The sequence below is a fragment of the Papio anubis genome, chromosome 4 (genome assembly GCF_008728515.1).
Source record: "Papio anubis isolate 15944 chromosome 4, Panubis1.0, whole genome shotgun sequence".
NCBI classification, from domain to species: domain Eukaryota; kingdom Metazoa; phylum Chordata; class Mammalia; order Primates; family Cercopithecidae; genus Papio; species Papio anubis.
Window position 1 is genome coordinate 78,010,395 of NC_044979.1, and position 21,639 is coordinate 78,032,033.

Here is a 21,639-nt window from a genome sequence, read left to right on the forward strand (position 1 = left end):
TTCTTTCTGGAACTCCAAAGACAAATTCCTGTCTGGGAGCCCTTCTGGGTTTGCCCATTGGTGAAGCTGCTGGTGCTCCATAGAGGGACACTCCCTTACTGTGTATCTTTGCTTAGCATGTGTTATGGTTTGCATATCTGTCCCCTCCAAAGCTCAGGCTTATATTTAATCCCTAGTGTGGCAGCATTGAGAGGTGGGGCCTTTAAGAGGTGATTAGGTCATGAGGGCTCTGCCTTCACATATGGGTTAACCCATTCATGGATTAATGAATTAATGGATTATCATGGGAGTGGGACTGGTGGCTTTTATAAGAAGAGGAAGACAGACCTGAGGGAGCACACTCAGCCCCCTCACCATGTGATGATGCCCTAAGCTGCCTTGGGACTCAGCAGAGTCCCCACCAGCAAAAAGGCCCTCACCAGGTGTGTCCCTTTGGAATTGGACTTTTTAGCCCCTATAACTCTAAGAAATAAATTCAATTTCTTTCTTTTCTTTTCTTTTTCTTTGCGGAGTCTCACTCTGTCATCCAGGCTGGAGAGCAGTGGTGCAACCATGGCACTCCAGGCTGGAGTGCGTTCCGAGTAGCTGGGACTACAGGCACATGCCACCATGCCTGGCTAACTTTTAAAACTTTTGTAGAGATAGGGTTTCACTTTGTTGCCCTCTTGGTCTCAAGTGATCCTCCTGCGTTGATCTCCCAAAGTGCTAGGATTACAGGCATGAACCCTTTTCTTTATAAATTATCCAGTTGCCAGTATTCTGTTATAAGCAACAGAAAGCAAAGTTAAACAAGCTGGCTGTGAGATTACTCACTTACTCAAAGGCCTTCAATGGCTCCCCGACTACAGGGTAAAGTAACACTCTGTCTAGTGGTATTCAGGACCTCTACAGTCAAGCACGAATGCAGCCCTTTCAGCCATTCATCCACACAGCCATCTGAAAAGCCTTCATTCAATTCGGCAGAACTTCTCTACTTGCCATTGCCCAAACATATTCTGGGAACTGGATGGTTTGTCCCAATGAGAAAAATCATACTTTTTTTTTTGCAACCAATAGGAATCTTAGAGATCATCTCCTCTAACTCACTTTACAGATAAGGAAAAAGACACCCAGGTTAAATAACCTACCCAATGACACAAAATTTATTAGTTACAGACAATCTTGCTAGGGACCCTGACGCACAGGTCAAGGTGTTTTCTCACTGCAGCACTCTGCTGTTACTTCAGAACCTATTAAGGATCTCATGTATAAATTAATATTTAAGCTTTTGTAAAGTGTTGAGGGTTTCTAAGGTCTGATGGCTCCGCTGGCAGCCAGGCACCATGCAGGCACCATGGCAGAAAGGATGAGATGACAGATCCACTCAGCATGTTTGCTCTGTACTGCACAAGTTTTCAAAAATAAAAACCCTATGCTCCTGGGAGAACATTCCCTGGGAGAACTGATCCTGAACCAATGAGCAATATCTGTGTGAAAACTCACATAGAGAGGAAGCTCTTCTAAGTTCAGACGCAGTGTGGGAAATTGGTGACAGCTCACTCAGGTGGTATTTTTGAACTCATACTGAGTTTCATGACCTCAGCATAAATTAGAACATAGAAGATGGAAGGAAACATAACTACATAGACCAAAAACGAGAGCACAGGAAAGCTGGCAGATAAATGTCACTTAATTTACCTTCATCTGCGTGTGAAACAGGAAGACTCCATCTCTCTGGTTTTCTCCCCCATCCCCACTCTCGACATTATGACTAATCGTAAAGGCCACACGCTTGCAATATAGATGAAAAACCCCAAACACCAACACTATCCTCACATCACCCAAAGAGAGTACGGGGAAGATAGGGAGGAAAACACCTTACGAAAATGGCTAACAAGAAAAACATATTCTATGTTATAACAAACTGTACTTGTTTGGAACTCAAGAACACTGCTTCTAAGAACTTCCCTGATGAAAAATGATATGGATTATAAAAAGAACAGATAGAGGAAAAGCTACTCCTACTCTCCGAAAAACAAAACAAAACAAACAACAAACAACAAACCAACAGTACTGGACCCTAAGTAGGCACTAAAAAAAATTCTTGCTCATGATCCCCAAGCTTACTACTCCATTTCAGCAGTAGATCTTAGCAGACAAGTGATCTTACTGAAAAACATAAAACTTAGGGCAGGGATAAATATTTATAGAATCTTTACAGGTTTTTTTTTTTTTTTGAGACAGAGTGTCAATCTGTTGCCCAGGCTGGAGTGCAGTGGTACGATCTTGGTTCACTGCAACTTCTGCCTCCTGGGTTCAAGTGATTCTTCTGCCTTAGCCTCCAGAGTAGCTGGGATTACAAATGCCCATCACCACGCCTGGCTAATTTTTGGATTTTTAGTAGAGACAAGGTTTCATTAAGTTGGTCAGTCTGGTCTCAAACTCTTGACCTCAAGTGATCCAACCATTGTGGCCTCCCAAAGTGCTGGGGATTACAGGTGTGAGCCACCGCCCCCAGTCAGAATCTTTATAGCAATCTTTAAAAAGGTAAATCTATAGAGAGCACTACAGGCTACCGGGTGATCAGCTAAGAAGAGTATTTGGTTAAAAAAAAAAAAAATGTATCCAAGCCCGCAGTGCATCCCAGGGTGCTGAGGAAGACTGAGAGGAGGGAAAGTTTATGAGAAAAGAGAAGGTGCTTATTAGTACTCGCCACTTTGTACGCAAGGAAGCAGTCAGATCCCTAGTCGGTAATATATGGATAACTGCAGGAGGCAATTCTGAGTGACTCAGGAGGAACTCAGAAGTAAACATGTATGATTGCTGTGGGCTAAAAGTTTTCACCCCCACCTGTGGTAGCTGTTGAATGAGCTATTATTCTGACATGCAACCACAATTTAGAATCATAAGTCTAGAAGTAGTAACCAAGGAAGTAGCAGGAGATAAACATTTTATTTAGAATATAGAGAATTAAAATTGTTTTAATTGGCTCAGTCTTATTCTAGAGAGGGATCTTTTGGGTAAGGCCAACTTATGAGACTTAGGTGAATTGAATTCATTGAACTTTCTTCTGCCTTGTAATACCACTTTTTTGTTCAGGTATCTGCTATTCATTTTTCTTGGCCCGATTTTGGGAAACACAAAGACTTCTCCATGTTATAATTAACAAATTGAGGTCAGATTGCCACATGTGGTCATAAGGCAATTTGAGAGCACTTTCACGTGGCTCAAAATATCACTTTTTTACTTAAAACAGTTTTATAAACTGTGGTCAAATATTGGTTTTCCATCACATTAGCTATTTAGTAGGAGAAAGCCAATGTCATTATGACACTGAATGGGAGTGATTTTCTGGGCAATGGCTCTTTGAGAATCGTTGCTGTTGTCACGAGCGGTCTGCTTTTTGATAACATTGTACCACGGTTTAGCCATTACTTGTCTAACAGAATTACCACTGGGAGTGAACCGGCCCCCAAGCAGCAGGGTGCTAGAGCTTATCGCCCCCAAGTCCTATAAAGTCAGTCATCCCTGGATTAAGCTCTTTTTATTTCTTGACTGTTTAATGTTGTGCATATTGTAATCAGTATTTTAATTCAGGATTTGGGCCTTCCGGCAGTTTTCCAAAGGGCACACATTTTGAAGTCAACAAATTAATGAGTGTTCTTTTCTTCAGTCACCACAAGTTTTCTGTGCACTGACAGAATATTTTTATTCTACAGACCACGTTAATATTTAAGCCGATGCTACCCTATGGATCGACAACATAGAAGCGGAGGCAGACAGTGGGGCAGCACTGCTCATGCCTGAAGAAGGGCTGTGTGGGTTGGTAGTGAGAAAGAGAAAAGAGAAATTATGTGACATTGCCTTTAACTGAGACAATGTGCAAACCAATACTTCTACCTGAGAACAACCACACATTTTAAGGGACCAGCACATTAATATCTCTATCTTTAGAATTACATAGAGTGCTCAAAAAAAGGGGTATGGACTGCTAGTCTACAAAACTAACAAAGATCGTAACTATAAACCAATGAGATATGAAAGCTGTTTTAAATAAGTAGACAAGTGTCAAGTGTCAATCTCATTCCAACATATCTGGCACATGCTTTTGAGGAAGTTTATAAAAGTAAGCATCTATCGCAGGCAGCGGCATTTCTGATTTAATTCTCTGAAGAAATGCATGACCACTGGGTTAGGGTTGTACCTTTACTGCTGAGTTAAAGAAAATTAAATTCTAAAGCCAAGAACTTTTTTTTTCTTCTTTTTTAAGAAAGAGGGAAACAAAATACAGACTCGTATTTGCTGTGTCTGGGTAAAGAAACACCAAGATACACTGGGGGATGGAAGTATCAGAATAAGGAGGGGGTTAAGGAAGAGGAAAGAGAGTGAGGATTCTTTTACTGTGTATTTTTTTTTATTATAAGTCGGCTTTTGTCCCAATGTGAATGTACTACCTAGTCAAATTCAAACATTAAAATGATAAAATTAAAGAAGGTGATAATAAAAGCAAAGAGCAAATTATATAAACAAGATGTTGGGAACGAGAGGAATAACAGCCTTCCTATCAAAGTAAGTTAAAGCACGTGAAGGATTATAAATACATTTCTTAACTGGTAAGACTTGTTGAAACTGGGTGGTGGGTACCTAGGCTTGTTCTATTATTGTCTTTACCTAATTTTGGTAAGAATAAAATATTTATCTCTGCCAAAGAATAATTTGTAAAAGATGCCTTTATTCTATCAAAGTAGTGTGTTCTTAAGCCAAGGAGGAAAATGTTTTACAAAAATGGACACCATGTATAGCAATCTACATTAGCTGCTTATTACTTCCACTACCTGGTATGATTTCAATGTTTACAAATGATTAGTCATTTTGATAAAACATGCATGGATATTCACACAATACTGCATAGTATTCTACATGTCATAAGACAGTAATAGGGAAAGCAGGTATCTGTCCTCAAGTTTATATCCCTAAACCGTGAAAACTTAATGCTAGAGGTGTGGTGCCTTTCCACTTTTGAAAAAACTTTAACCAATATCCTCTGTCTTCCAGAAACTCTCTTCCTCGTACACTCTGTAAATTAAATCAACATCAAGCCCAGGCTGAACTGAGTTGTCTGCCCTGGTTGACTGGGGCCTGCAGGATGACCTCAGCCAATCTGTAGTCCTGTGAGAAACCTGTAAAGCCAGGGGAGGCTGCATGACAGCCACCAGGACATAGGAGGCTGTGGAGTTTGGCTCCAAATTTCGGGGGTATTTTGGATTCTTGGTACATCATTAAAAAGAAACCCTTGGTCAGATGGTGAGCTAAGGCTATAACTAGGCTGAACCCTCTCCATGTCTTAGGATTACTTAACACTATACATGTCTCACTCAAATCCATGGTTCTGGATTCTCTTTTGGGAGATTATTTTGTAAGTGATTTTAGGTTTGGTATATTCGGGTGTGGGACTTAACTAAGCAAACTCTCCCTCTGCATCTACCTAAGGGTCAGTAGAGAGTTAGCACAGTAAACCACCCAGAAAACATTACTAGTCCTACTATCTCAACTCATGACCATTTGACACAACCCTGTGTTAGAGGCCATCAAGTACCTCTTACACACGATCTCCAATTCTGACAATAAACCACCAAGGCTGTTGCTATTGTTTCCATTTTACTAATGAGAACAACTGAGGCTTAGAGAGTTTAAGTATGAAACAAATCACTTAAAATACAGGCCATTTATGGTAAAACCAGTTTTTAAATCCACATGTGTGATTCTGAAAGCCATGTTTTTTCTACTATAGCATGTGACCCCTGACATAACTTTTAGCTATAGTAGTTTGAACATTATGAAATTCATTATACCAATGATGATAGATCCCCCATACTAATTTGTGCTTGGGCATATTTAAGGTCATTTATAAAGACTGTCACCCAAGAAACTTTGCTTTGGAATGCAAAGCTATTAAAAAGAATAAGATTACATTTTCTTACATGCAAAAGAGTAATTTAAAAAATCAAACGTAGTCCCAGCTACTCGGGAAGCTGAGGCAGGAGAATGGCGTAAACCCGGGAGGTGGAGCTTGCAGTGAGCTGAGAGCCGGCCACTGCACTCCAGCCTGGGCGACAGAGCAAGACTCCGCCTCAAAAAAAAAAAAAAAAAAAAAAACACCAAACAAATCATAATCCCAAGAAACACATAAATCTTACCACCTTCCTCAGGTTTCATGTCTAACAGTTCATCTATGGGTCCTTTAGAGGAGAGGAAAGAAAACAAATTATGAGTTAGTTTCATTTTGTGAGGAGTTTGAGTCAAATAATTAAAATTGAGTAGTTTTCCTTAATCTAGATTACCTGAGCCTGCAGTATGTGTAGCGCTTTTGTCTAAGGCAGATAAAATACTTTTTCCATCTTCAGCTGTAATATAACATGTGCAACTGGTTACCAACAACTCGAAATGGTGTGCATGTTCATATGCTATTGCAGTGTAAGGTAAATGCACAGCCTCAGGAAGAAATGGGATCCACAAACTCACTCAGGCAGAAGCAGGGGTCCTCAGATTACACTGGACTCCTGCTACTGGCTCTCAGAGAATGCTGAATTAACAGCCCTGAATCTTTGCTTTGTTTGGCAGACAACCTGAAAATCATACGACATTGATCTAACAATTCTCCTTCCATGGACAAGTGTGTGACTTAAGTAACTATTACTTGATGATGCTAATGAACTTTAGCCATATGGGCCTGGCTAAAATGCAAAGGTAGATTACTAAGTGAAAGAAGTCAATCTGAAAAGGCTACACATTGCATGATTCCAGTTATATGACATTCTGGAAAAGACAAAACTATGAGGGCAGTAAAAAGATCAGCGTTTGCCAAGGGTGTGAGGGAAGGAAGGGATGAATAGTGGAGCACATGGGGGTCTCAGGGCAGTGAAACTATTTTGTATGGTCCTGTAATGGTAGATACGTATCATTATACATTTGTAATACACACAAAATGTGTAACACCAAGAGTGAAGGCTAATGTAAATTATGGACTTTGGGTGATAATGATGTCAATGTAAGTTTATTGACTATAACAAATATACCACCTGGTATAGGATGTTAATAGTGGGAAAGGCTATGTATATGTTGGGGAAAGGAATATATGGGAAATCTCTGTACTTTGACCCTAATTTTGCTGTGAACCAAAAACTATTCTAAACAATAAAGTGTGTCTGTGTGTATGTTTGTAATAGAACAACCTTAAAACTTGATTTGCTCATATGTTCATTGGTCTTTCTGTAAGTCACAGAATAAAAGAAATATGATACTTCATTATAATGGATTTTATTCTGTGCATATATAAAACAAGATGATCGACATTTACAATCTCAAAATATGCAAATACCACAAGCAATTATACTGCACAAGGAACGAGAGAAAATTTGATTCCCCTGCATTGTCGCATACTGTATGAATATATAATTTATATAGATTTATAACTTGCATACAAATATAATAAACTGCAGTTTATATTTTCCCACAGAACCCATGTTTTCCTATCCAATTACCTTGACTATGACAACATTAGTGATTCGTGCTGTGGGTACACTGAGGCTGGCGGGCTTGGATCCACATAGACAGAGAGCTCTTCTGCGGCCAACAAGAGCAGGCCCAGCTGCTCCCTTTCTCCTCCTGCCACTTGTTCCTCGTCATGCTCTGGAGCATGGTTTCTCTGACTTTCTCCAGGTCCTCCTGGGCCCATAACCTTTGCCCAGGCTATTTCTTCTGCTTTGACAAGTCTTGCCATAGCACTTGGATTAGCCAGTTTCCCGATCTCCTCAAAAGTTGTGTCCTCTCCATCACATGTGCCCAAAGCCCCGCACCTTTCCCTTGGAGCTCCCACCAAAGCTGGAGCTGCTGGATTACTTGTGTAATGATTAGATTACCATCTGCTTCCCCTTTTGACTGTCAGCCTCACCCTGGAAAGGACTGACTATGTCTGGTGCACCACTGTATGCCCAGAGCCCAGCGCCATGCCTGGCACAGAGGCGGCTCAATAAACATCTGTTGAACAAATGAACAAGTGTGTGAGTACTTGTATGTGAAGGTGTACATGCGTGAATGGATGACATGAAGCAAGCATTAGAGGCAAAAAAGTGAGTCTTTGTTGTTGTTGTTGTTGTTGAAAGGCAGATAGGAGAAAAGCAAATAGGAGGAGAAGTAAGTGGGTAGAAAGATAAAAAGGAAGATAGAGGGTGAAGGAGAAGAATGGAGCAGAGGGGAAGTTCCAGAATCTGCTTTGCCTCCTCCTATCTTCCAGAAAGGTACCATACCAGAGGGTGAAGCAGGAAGAGGTGCATATGTCCCCAGGGAGGCCAGGTAAACACACTGTTAGGGTAATTTTAGTTCTCTTCATAACACCTGTAAAACACTCCCCTGCATCTCCAAGGAGCTTGGGTGCCAGTGAAGTGCTTGGTACTGCATCACATTAGTTCTACCACCATCTATCAAACCCTCCACCCCTTGGTGAGGTGAAGGACCAATGAAAAAACTGGCAGTAACAACGGGAGACAGAAATAGCTGATGAGCCGGCACAGCACACTGTGCCACCTTCCAATGCTCTGACCCCTTCTCCTAACACATCAGGTTCACTTCACCTGAGGGATCCGGGGGTTGCTCGGCACTGGCAGGCTGAGGCATCAGCTGGCAGGGCAGAGTGAGCAGTTCCCATCTGTTTCCAACATCGACAAATATCCACCCACCCCACACATACCACAAATCCACCTCTCCTGAGGTCGCAGCCTCATCTTATTAAAACTAGAACGAGTCAGGGTCACAGCAGAAATCTTATAATCTGCTGTGAAAAGAAACAGCGATTTGCCAGTTCCCGTCGTGGCTGCCCCCTGAAGAGCTGCTGCTGACATGACTGTGATGTGATTTTCTGGTTCACAATATACAGCCTCTCTCAGTAACGCTGTAGGGTTGACATCGTGGATATCTGAACATTTAGAACTGAGTCTAAAAGCAAATCAGCCTTTTCTCAGTTGAAAAAGAAGAAAGGCCTAGGAGGAGTTTGCCAAAAAGGAAAATGACTTGGCTGTTGAACATTAAGTAATATTTCAGAAGCAATTCTAAATAAAAATCAAAACTTACTCTTAAAACTAGAGGATTCCTTGCGCTGGTTTTCTTCCTCTAATGAAATTAATCTTAAAATAAAAAAGAGGTTTAGTCGTCAAGTTCTACCAGTGATATATTTATGATACAGCCAGATTTTCAGTACAGTATTACTTCACTTTTAACACAGACACATACACTACACACACACACACACACACACACACACGAAGAAGCGTCAACATATAGTAATTTACATGCCAATTTGCTGGCCTTCTGTCCCTTTCTGTAGCATCTTAATATCTGAATTTGCTTTCATCACAAGGCAAATATTCTGTAAATATCTAGATGGGCAGCTAGATATAAATAAGATAGATGCATACAGTCATCACTTTAAAAAAAACAGTAAAAATTAATAGTAAAAAAACTGTAAAAAATCAGTCAGAATTGATTTCTTCTGATTCCTAGTGTTATAGGAGAGGACACCTCCAGAGGTTAGCTCAGCTACAGAGGCTGCAGGCAGGACCACTCACAAATCCAGGCTGGCCGTCTCCTACTCAACTCTCACCACCTCTTTAAACACAAGGACACATCACTGCCCTGAGACTCACTTGGTGCCTCCGAACCTTCTTCCTAGAACCATGATGCATCTTCACCTGCTATTTCTAAACAAAATTCATGTTCAATGTTCACTGTCATTTTAAATAGTTACTGGGTTATACTTTTTGAGCTTTTGAAATGAAATACTAAAGTATTTGAGAAATCTGAATTAATTAAAACAAATCAAGAAAATCCCAGGTAATCCCCTTCTAAGTAAAGGTGAATGCTTTATTTTGATTGTATGAACTTACATGGTGAAAAGGTGGTACAGGGACCCACTCAAGGCCTCACGTCTTACTACACAAGAGTATGTGGGCAGCCCCTTAACCTTCCAGAGCCTTCCTTCCATCTTTTACACAATGAGGAAAATCCCAGCCTTGATATCACTGAAGGTTGTCATGAGATGGAATTAACATAAATAAAACACCTGGCATTGTACCTGGTTCATAGCAGGTGCTCACTAAAATGATAGCTAGCAGTATTACCATCATCAGGAATGGGTTAAACTGCTTCACCATAAACTAGCCAATTGTACTAGATTCAGATCATATTCTACAGTCTGTCCTTCAGTGGGAACTTGTCGTCATTCTGCACCAAAAAATTTACCTAGTACATATATGCTTTAAAATTTAAAAAGGCTAATATTGGCAGCAAATTTTCCTGTGGGACAAAAAATATGTCTGAAAGTTGATTTAGAAATACAATAAAAGTATACGCCTATTTTACTATAAGATTGTCATCTAAATTTTTGTGTGTATGGAAAAGGAGTAGAGAATAGAAGCAAGGGCATCCATTTTGTTTTCCTAGGTCAGCCAGTTCAAAGATTAACTACTTTCCTGCAAGCTACTACATCTCCACAGAAAACGATATAGATTCACATTTAAACCTCCTTCTCACTGTATGAGAATGGTAACCATGCACCACACATGCTGAAAAGTTCATCTCAGTATTTAAAATGACAAGAGGCACCTTCTTTGAAAAGGGGCATGAAATGGAGATGGAGTAGTCATTTCCTGTACTCAAAGCTGTTCTCTGTTTCACAGAGAAGAAAACAGACATTCTGCATGGTAGAAAACACAGTGCCAAAATCCAACACTTTCATATGATGATGCCTTAGTATGCATGTGTCCCGGGGCAATTTCATAGGAAAGCTCCTTCAGTGAGAGAAAAACCAGGGGATTTCCTATCTAGAAGAGCATATAGTGTTGACAAAAGACCAGATAGGGTCCAGAAACCAGAGAAAGTGCAAAGCTGGGGCTCAGGCCACAGGCAGAGAGCCAGGGAGAGCTGGGGACATTTGCCCTGTCTTGCCCCAGTCAGCTCCTCACAAGTGTGCCCTTTTAGGTCCCCTGGAAACCGATCTCTTACTGGGATACGTGAGTCACGACCTAGCAGGAACATGTGTTAAAGGGGTTTGGCCGGGATGCTAATACATCTACTCTGAGAAGTGAGGAAGTAAGACAACGAGTCTGTGTCTGAGGCCCAGCCAGGTTCGGTCAGCGAGAACCACGTCACTCTCACCTGTGGGAAGAAAGATGCAGAGGGAAGGAACCTGTGACTTACTGACTCGGCTCCTGCACGGCCTCATCTGTACTCTTCTGCTGGGTGATTTTCTTCTTCTCTTCTTTTTCAACTAATTTTTTCATAGGGTCTTGTAAGCTCTTGAGCACAAGCCACAGAAAAATGAAAAGAAAAAAAAAAGAAGAAATAGAGACAAAAAAAGAAAAGAAAGGTTATCAACACAAAAATTCAACTGTCATTGGTCCCAGCAACCAAACTTTGAATTACAGGTATTGGGAGGTGACCTTGAACCAATCAGTTGGAAGAAATAAAATTTTATATGGTCAAGCAACAATGTTCTCAGACACATCCAATAAATAGTAGCATATATAGCAGAGCTGATTTGCCACTAGATTTATGTTTTCCCTTTTGAGACAAGTTATTCAAACGCGGCCTTTTGGCTATTGCTAACTTTATTTTTCAACTTCAACAGGCAGTTAAGATAAACATTCTGTTCTGTTCGCAGCCCACACACTGACAAAGTAGAAGTTCCTCCCACCTCCACCAGAGATGAGACAATTTCATTTTATTTTTAATTTTGTTTGCTATTTTGCAATCTAAAACCCAGTTTTAAAAAATAACAGAAAAAACCTTTTCTTAAAAAACCAAAAATAGTGGCCTAACATATTCTGACAACCTAACTCCCACGAGTGGACAGAGCAGGTGCATCCAAATCTTTGTAAATTAAAACGGGTGAGAGTCTCTTTTCGGCATATCATTTGTTGGAGTTACTGTTTTCAAGGCTTACTAAATATTTAAGTTTTTCTTTTTTTTTTTAAGGAAGTGCCTAGAAACTGTATACCAGTGACAATGACCCTGAAAAAAAAAGCAAAACATTTTTAGAACTGAATAATGAGTTATACAAAAAGATCTCTATTTCTGGCCCTAATTAAAATACAAACCTACAAATACGAAAGAAACATCTCAGGATACTTATCCTTCTTATATTCTCAGAACTACTAAAATCTAAGTCATGAGCCTGGGGCCCTCACCTGGTTTCTCCTGTCCTTCTCCTGCCTATCATTCACTTGTCTGACACACACAGGAGGCAATCAGGTTTCATGGCCAATTCTGATTGATTAGTACTGGCTGACTGGAGGGCCAGTGAAGATGGTTCTCAGGCTGCGTCTCGGCAGAGCAGACCTGTGATTGATTTTGGTGTCTGCCATGGACACCAGATGGATACTGGTGTCACACTTCCAAACTGCCAGCTCTGTTTCTCTCCCTGCACAGAGTAATTTTCCTAAAACACCCACGCTATCATGTTATCCTTCTTTTCAAGAATCTTATTTCTTGAGAAGGACCAGCGTATTTCTTTATTATAAGAACTTCTTTATTTCTTTCCACTTCTAATATCAACCTCTCTGACCAATTTTGAAGATCTTCTAAAATGTGATCTAGCCTAACCTTCCCAACTTGCTTCCTACCATCCCCCAAACATGAGCTTTCTTTCAATCAGGATGGTCTCCTCATAGTCTCCCATGTGCTAGTTTCTTCCTTCCTTTGTTCATTCTGCTTCTTTAACCTAAAATGCTCTATTTGTTTATCCTCATTAATCCAATGAATGTTTTCAAAGCGCAGATCAATTACCAGTATTTTCTGTAAAGCTTCACTAAGCATGCCAGATTCAGGAAAGTCTTTCCATATCTAAACTGCACTTCAGTTTTATGAATATTTGATCATATTTATCCTGTATTATGTTTTGTCTCTGTAAAATATTTTCTAAATTAGAAACATAATAGAACCACATGCAACAAGTTTGATAAAAAAGTAAAAATTACTCATAATTCCATATCCTTAAAATGATTATTTTCATATATTTTCCGTTTTTTTCTTCATAGTCACACTACTTGTATGATTGGAATCATTGTATAAATATACATATTATGTAAATATATAGAGAGACAGTGGTCCTTTTAACCAATATAATTTGTATAGATATTTCATAATTTAAAAAAGGCTTATTAGACTGGAGAATATAAAAAAGACTTTATATACCTTAAGAAGTTAATATTAAAATTGAAATATAAAAGTGTGCATTCCTTCATCAATATTCTAAAGTAGGACCCAGGTCTTCTCTGAGTATACGTCCCCTGATTGGAGTTCGGAAGCATTTTCTTGCGTAAAGCACATCCATAAGGCACTGACATCATTTTTAATGACTCCTGTTTCTGGGCATTTAGATCAGTTAATTCAGTTAACAAATAGTTTTTGAGCACTACCCAAAGACAGGTGCTGTTGGGGTTCTTTGGATACACCGGTGAACACAACAGACAAAATTATTAGCTAGCGATGGGTCTAGGCAGATAATTAAAACAGAGGGATAGAAAGTGATTGGGTCATTACTCCAGTTAGCAGGATGTCCTCTCTTGTAAGTGACATTTCAACTGAGAGCTAAATGACAAGAGGGAGCCAGCCATCTGCAGCTCAGGGAGAAGAGAAAGCTCCGAGTCAACGGCTCAAAGGTAGGAATAGCTTGGTTTGTCTGAGGAACAAAAAGAATGCCACTGGAGCTGCCATGTAGTTGGCAAGAGTACAAGTCTTATGAGACTGGGATAAGGAGGTTGGCAGGGGTCAAATGGGGAGGACATTCCTTTACCCAGATTCATCAATATTTAACTTTTTGCCCCATTTTGTTCCATCATCATCTTTTGCTCTTTCTGTCTCCCTAATGCATGACAACTAAATGCAATACATGATCCTTGGCTGCTGCAGCCTGCACTGGAGAGGAAAATGATACAAAGGGCAGTGTCAGCACAAATAAGACAACTGGAATATGGACAGCAGTCTGGATGTTCATGATTTTTTTATATACCCCAAAGCTTCCAGCGAAAGTCAGGCACGTGTGTGCGTGTGCGTGTGCATGTGCGTGTGTGTTTAGTATATGTGCAGCCAGGAGGAAGCAGTTCAATAGATGTCAAGCATGTACTCTTTTCAATCCATCTGCCAATTACAGCATTTTATTCATGTACACACACACACACACACACACACACACACACACACACACACACACGCCTTTCAGTAGTTCTATTCCCCCACAAAATGGTCCAACTCTGGTCAAAGTGAAGCCAGAAATATTTTCAGCCAAGGTTCTGATGGCTCCCAAGACTCACTTTTAAATTTTGTAACACTTGTCCAGGCCTCCTGGTTTGCTCAATTATCTTCTCATTGTGTTTCCTTTTTATCAATCAACGCTAGGCAGGGCCAGGACATGTCTGCTCTCAGCTGGCCCTGTCTAGCTGCCACAGCGCTTGCCTAAACCCCTGAGATGCCCTTGACAGCTCCACGGTTATCATCCTTTCTGTCTCCAGCCTGACCTCCCCTCATAACCACACTTGAGCAGCTCTCAGACAATCCTTTTGTAATGTAAACCACTCACTCCTCCTTTCAACCCCTTCCCCTGTTGGCCCATTAGCAGGGACTCAATTGTTGCTCCCTGTCACCACAATCACAGTTAAGTCACTATTGTGCTTCTCCCAACAGAATGGCTGTAGTTCCAACTATTTAAAACTATTATTAATAATTCCTATGGCAATTGCTCCTCTCTCCCTACTATGACTATTATTCCTATAACAATTTGGCTGTTGCAGCTCAAGAGAGGTGCTAAATGTGTACTTGTTGATTGATAAATGCATGTACATAAGGTTACACTAAAAAAACTACAGCTCTTTAGCTAGGAAATTCAAAGGCTCAGGGGAGTAATTTGAAAAGGTTTATAAAACCACAAGCAAAATTAATACTAAGCACATGAACTTATTAAATATTAGAATTTTGAACCAAGGGGGAACACACACACACACACGCACACATACACAAAAGCTTAACTGAGCTATAATTCAAATACCATAGAATTCACCCCATTTTTAGAATTCACCATACTGTTCAATTGTTTGTAGTACACAGCAAGTAGGTCCTTGAATAATGTCATTTTGTTATAATGTTGATGAGAAAAAAAAAAGGATTTCCTGGCCCAGGGCCACTGTCAGGGTGGAGTTTGCACATTCTGCCCATATCTGAGTGGGTTTTCTTCTGGCTCCACTCCAGCTTCCTCCCATATCCCAAAGCTACATAAGTCAGGTGAATGTGCGATTCTACAGGGTCCCAGTGTGAATGACTGTGGGGGTGTGTGTCGGTGTGACCTGCTACGGGCTGGCATCCTGTCTAGGACTGGTTCCCATCCTGTACCCTGAGTTCCTGGGATAGGCTCCCGCCATTCACCACCCTGAACTGGAATAAGCAGGTTGGAAAAGGAATAAATGAATAAATAAAATTTATCATAAAAAATCCTTCAAGTATATAATTATACAGAAACATGACAATAAACACTGTGATAGAAAAGCACCCGGTGAGCCCACTGTATCTGTGATTGTGATTGAACTGCCTGATGGTAGGCAATGCCTTAGAATTTTCGCTTCGCCAACACTTATTAATTTAACCCACTAACACTCTGACTTCCCGTCACTCACTGATCCACCAAGAATTGGGTAAGGAATTATCTTACTTTTTTTAAAAAAAACTTTCTTAAATGTACATATAACTTAGATTTATTTCAATGTTAAATATTAGAAGTGTTTTGGGTCTTTATTTAGAAGTTTGGTGATGTTTTTGTGACCATAAATTGTTGCATCATAAGAACTGAACTCCTGCTTGTATAATTAGACTATGGTAAAATTGATTTCATTATACATTGTTTTGCTTAAAGTCACAGTTTCCCAAGAACCAACTGATGACAGTAAGTAAGGACTTACTGCATTCACAGAGTTGTACGACCATCACCATAACCAATTTCAGGACATTTTCAAGGGACATCACCAAGACAGAATTTTTAGACCAAACGAAGCTAAATACTCTTCGATATAGCAAGGAAAAACACAATAACACATATGGAACTTGTTTCTTACAAAAGATGGTATACATTGAAGATATAAAGAGGATAAGGGGAACATTAAAAGGTCATGGAGGGGCCGGGCTCACTGGCTCACTGGCCTGTAATCCCAGCACTTTGGGAGGCTGGGGCGGGTGGATCAGGAGGTCAGGAGATCGAGACCATCCTGGCTAACAGTAGAGACAGTAGAAAACCCTGTCTCTACTAAAAGTACAAAAAATTAGCCGGGCGCGTTGGCGGGCTCCTGTAGTCCCAGCTACTTGGGAGGCTGAGGTAGGAGAATGGCGTGAACCCGGGAGGCGGAGCTTGCAGTGAGCCGAGATCGCGCCACTGCACTCCAGCCTGGGCAACAGTGCAAGACTTTGTCTAAAAAAAAAAAAAAAAAATCATGGAGGAAAAAATCGTAACCCTCTTCATCCCCCCAAATGAGTTCCTGGGTATGGCCATCAGACAGAGGATATTCTATAGACTGCTCTCCCCGACGTTTGACCACAAAGGCTCAACTAGGGGTACAAGGTGAAGGTGAATTAGGAACTTCAAATTATTTTGAAGTCCACAACTCAGTTGAAATGCTTAACTCTATAGAATGCATAGAAGTCAGGGGTGACAATATTTTCTGTGTGACATGAACACCTGCTCAGGCAAAATGAATCTAAGGGGCCTGTCTATGTATATATAGATGAGGCAGCCAACAGAAGAACTATTATTTCCAATTACTGGCTGTTGGGAGCCACATTTGAATCCATGTCCAGAAATGAAAACTCCAAAAACATTCTGTTTCTAAACCCCAAACCCACTCAGTCTCTCATGAAAATTGCTGTGTATTAGCAGCACATGGAGTCATACAAGACTGAAAGGTTCTTTGTGGAGGAAAGAATGTTTTTAGACTAAGTAACTTTTCTCTGTTAAGGCTGCACTAACACGCTAATAATTTCCATCAATGCTTAAATGGTTTCAGGAAGCACACATACAGTATATAAGATCAACGTGACAGAGGAAATGCGCAGATCGAGCTTGCAGAAGTGTCTTAGAAAGGAAACAGCTTAATATAATAATGGGAGCTACTACTTCCTGTATTAGGAAAATAAAAGCAACAGCAACATTCATCTGAATGAATGCAAACTACTTAGCAAAACAAATTTCACAGACACAAGGCCAGCAGCCAGTTCTAATAACCTAAATTTAATGTTTAACTTTGACAGCTGAGTAGTATCTTCTCTAGCCTTTAATTACGACATCTAATTTTCTTAGGCTACTTTCCATTAATTATATTGTACACATATGAAGATGCCAAGTAATTGTCTATAAAAAAAAAAAAGCGTTCAAGATAGTGGGGCATGGTTAAAAAGTGCTGAATTCAGTTGGGTGTGTGTATACGTGTGTTTATACAAGTAGAAGTACATGAGAATAAAAACAGAGGCCACAGTGATGTGTATTGGCCACATAATTCATGGACATTTAGCACATACGTACTCTCTTGCCCTCACCATGCACTTACAAATTTATAAAGACACTATACAAGAAACACTATTACTCTATAACTAGAGGTAACCTTGAATTGTACTGTACAAAAAAGTAAAATTAGAGAAAAATAATCACAATCATAAACAAGAGAGATAATATTCTTCTTTAAAAATAAGATGGAAAATTGATAATGAGAAGGCACCATACTGTCCTGGAAACAAATGGACTTTGGAGATGGATCCCATAGTGCTGTGGCACAGACGTTGTATCCACTCCTTGGAGGTCTTGTTTACCCATGAGAACAACGGAGGTAATGATGAGTATTTGTTGTGTGATGTTGTGAGGATGAACTGACAGGGTGCTTCTGCACAGTACCAAGCTCATACTAAGCACTCAGAACTTGATTTCTTATCAATGACTTTTAAAGTTCTAAAGGGAATCTGATGTCTTAAGTGCTCCTCCTGTGGGAGGTACTGTGCTCTATGTTTTCTATATCTCACTTAATCCTCACAAAACCCAGATAAACCTTGTATTCCTGCTTCCCTGACAGGAAAATGGAGACTTGGAGAGGTGAACTGACTTGCTTCAGGCCATTTGGCTATTAACAGGTAGTAGCAATATTTGAATCCGGGTCTTAAAAATTCTACAGCTAGTTAAGAAATGGTATTAAATACCCAAGCCAGTATGTAGTGACCTTCCCCTTCAATATGAGGTGTTGGGGAGCTCGAGAAGACTTCATTCCAACCTCTAAAAGAAGAGCCATACATTCCCAGGTATCTGAAGGACTGACACACAAATCATGCTTTTTGCCTATAAGCAAACACTTCAAAGTGCTATTTTTAATTGAAAGTTTGCAGCTGTATTATTTAAACGTGGCACTTCTGCTTTCTCCTCCTCCCTTCCTGCCCCATGACCAGAAGTACCCCTGGGAAGCAGCGCATGGCCCTGCTGGGGAAGGCTGGAGCACCCCCATTCCCAGTCTTCTGCACAATGGGCATGCAGGCCCAGGCAAACGACTAGACCTTTCTGAGTTTGTTTCCTCATTTGAAACAGGGAAACAAGAACAAGTATATCAAATGTTCCAAGGTTATTCTGAGGGTTAAAGGAAATATATTCACTTTCTATATGTCAGTGCAGAACCTGGCAGTATTATTAATTACAATCCCAACCTTGGCACACTGTGTGACAAATTCTCCTAGACGTTATTTCACCTCACCCTTAGCAGAGCGTTTGGCCCGGACAACCTACCCACACAATAGTAATATTTTTCCCTTTCCCCTCAGGGAGGAGTTAGGGAATGACAGAGGTGGGGGTTGGAGAAACAACATGCCGTTGTGAAGGCCTGAGCTACCAGCTGCCTGGGAGAACCAATGCCAGTCGCCATCAGGCGTGGATGAACAACTGACAAGCCACACTCTGGCTCGTCCCCCTCAGATTTCAGTGGTGGCCTTGGTCAGTCCCTCCACTCCCTCCTTTCTTGGTGACCTGGATGCATCCCAATTTGCTGTTTCCAATGATCTGGACTGGAGCAGCTTGGGAAAAAAACAGCCTTGCTAAATGCTGTGTAAAGTAATGACACTGAGAGAAAACTTGAAAGCCTAAAAGGATATCCTGGATGCTCGCCATATGTAATTGCCTTGTTGGGACTGGTAACTAAAATAGCATTGCAGGGATATTTACCCAATTTTCATAAAAACTATTATGGCTTTATTTTGAAAGCAAGTAACTACAGAGCCATGTGGCCTGTTGGTAAATGTTCCAGTGATTAACTGAGAAATGTGGAGGTGGGTGGAAGAAGGCTGCGAGGCATATGAATTTGAGAAAAACAAAATTTAGAAAAGGATGTTTTTTGAATTTTCAAAGCTAAAAGCATTCTGGTCTCTAGAATGATGTTCCATCTAACAGTGCTAAGACCTACACCCCAAGAGAGAAAGGAGGAAATATGGGCACATCTGTTTCAATGGTTATTTTTGAACATGTTCAGGGTTTTCAGGGTTATGTTTTCAAATTCAGGTTTCCTTAGCGTTAAAATCTCGGCACAGATCAAGAGCAAGTTACGAAGCCAAACTGCGTTTTTTAGAATTAGCCCTCTTGCAGAGATGGGAGGCCCTACTGCCTTTTCTGCCTGCAGGCCTGCCCAGCCCTCTTCTATCCCTGGTGGGAATTGTTTGAGCCCAGACCAAGGTCTGCAAAGCTGAAGGACAGGTTTGGGAGTTGCCAGGGTGTCTGTGAAAGCCAGGGAAGGGATGGGTTGGGTTACCCTGGGGTGAGATCTGGCCAGACCTCCTGTCCCACTGCCATTCACAGCCTCACCTGTGAAACTCACATAAAACTGATAATCTAGGATGAAAATGGACAGTAAGAAAGTAACGTAACCAACATAACCTAGAAACCCCAACAAACTCCCCTGTGTTGACGCTTCAAATGGCTGTCTTCTGGATCTACTAAAGAATTCATAGTAACTACATCCCCATTACCAGCACTATGTCATTACTGGAGCCTTTACCATGGCTGTTATCCTCACCACTGCCACCACCATCTCAACAACCACCACAACTATTACCATCACCCTTACCACCACCACCACCACCACTTATCTCTTTCACCACTTCTGTTACCATTATCTCCTCCACCACCACCACCACCATTGTCTCAGCCCTGCCACCACTTCACCTACTGCCATCATATTCCGCCACTACCATCCGCACATATTCCATCCGCTACCGCCGTCATCCGCACCACCACCACCACCATTATCTCCTTCATCACTACTAACCCCACCACTACCACCATCACCTCCTTCACCACCATCACCACCACCACCACCATTATCCTCGTAAATCATCCTGCCCTGTGCCACCACCCTGCACCTCTTCACCACTGCCATCTTATCTTATCCACCACCACCACCGCCATCGTTATCATCATTCGATCGCCGCCGCCTGGTAAATCATCATCATCCGCCATCGCCATATGCGGCCGATGTCATTCAAAGTCATGCCGGGTGTTCGCCGCGTGGCATTTCGCCGCTGCCGCCGTCATCATAAATCCATGCGCCATGCGCCTGCGTTAAATGTCGACATAGATCATGCTTCTTGCGCGATGATCATCACCGCCGCCGCCTGCGTCGCCGTTATCATAAAAATCATACTTCTTATGACTGCCGCCAGATCTTCCGCCGCCGCCGATCCGCCATAATCTTTATCCGCCGCCGTTCGTCATTCGATCACCGCTCGCCCCCATAACTTCATAGCAAATCATACATCCGCCGCCAGATCGCCGTCCATGCGCCGCCGCCGTTGTCGATGATCATACTCGCCGCCGTCATTTCGCCATGCCGCCGTCATATGCGCCATTGTCATCATTCATAACTGCCAATATTGTAAGTCATGTTCATGCATCGCCGTCATCATCCATCACCACCACCACCACCAGCTCCTCCAGCGCTTGCATGGCTGCACCTCAGCCGTCACCACCGCCAGCCATCACTAGCATCACCAACACAAACACTGCCACCACTATCACAACCATTCACACCCCTCTCGGCAGAATGGGCGAAGCCAGGTCTGGCTGGCTCCAGAGCTTGTGCTTTTACATACTTTGTTTTATTACAAAACCAGAGAAAAAGAAGAGCAAAGTAAAAAAACTGGCTTTCCTTCCAAAAACACTGGAACGAGACATTTCACAGGAATCCACTTTACTACTGGCCATTTTCATTAAATACAGGCACTCTGATCTCCTTAAAAATACAAATGCAGGAGGACACACCCCTGGATGAGTATGTCCACTGCTGCAAGGGGCCCAATGCTCACTGCGACATCCAACTCAACCTGCTGCCAGCATGCCAGATAGAGGGAAAATGGTCGCTGATATAAATATATATCAGATTTTCCAGGGAAAAGCCATTCTACTCATGAGGTCTTTTTTTCCCCCCTTAATAATGTCTGCTCTGGATCTGTGGAGAAATGTGAAAGCAAATGACATCTGGGAAAGATGAAGCAAAGACCACCACATCTGAGTGTTGGTAATTTAAGATAGGGTACTGCTCTCCTAACAAGACA

At 41.4% G+C, this 21,639-nt stretch overlaps 1 protein-coding gene across 12 annotated transcripts in view; it reads right to left on the reverse strand.

Annotated features, from left to right (window-relative positions):
- ICA1 (islet cell autoantigen 1) overlaps nucleotides 1-21,639 on the reverse strand; it is a 154,844-nt gene that overhangs the window by 19,283 nt on the left and 113,922 nt on the right. For 8 of the 12 annotated variants that reach the window (XM_009203339.4, XM_003896272.5, XM_009203335.4 and 5 more), the window contains exons 9-12: nucleotides 11,230-11,327; nucleotides 9,106-9,158; nucleotides 6,321-6,383; nucleotides 6,177-6,218 (exon numbers count right to left, since the gene is read on the reverse strand). In XM_009203339.4, the coding sequence (XP_009201603.1) occupies nucleotides 6,177-6,218; nucleotides 6,321-6,383; nucleotides 9,106-9,158; nucleotides 11,230-11,327 (256 nt within the window). The other 4 variants (XR_002521059.2, XM_021935994.1, XR_002521060.1 and 1 more) reach the window with 4 other exon arrangements.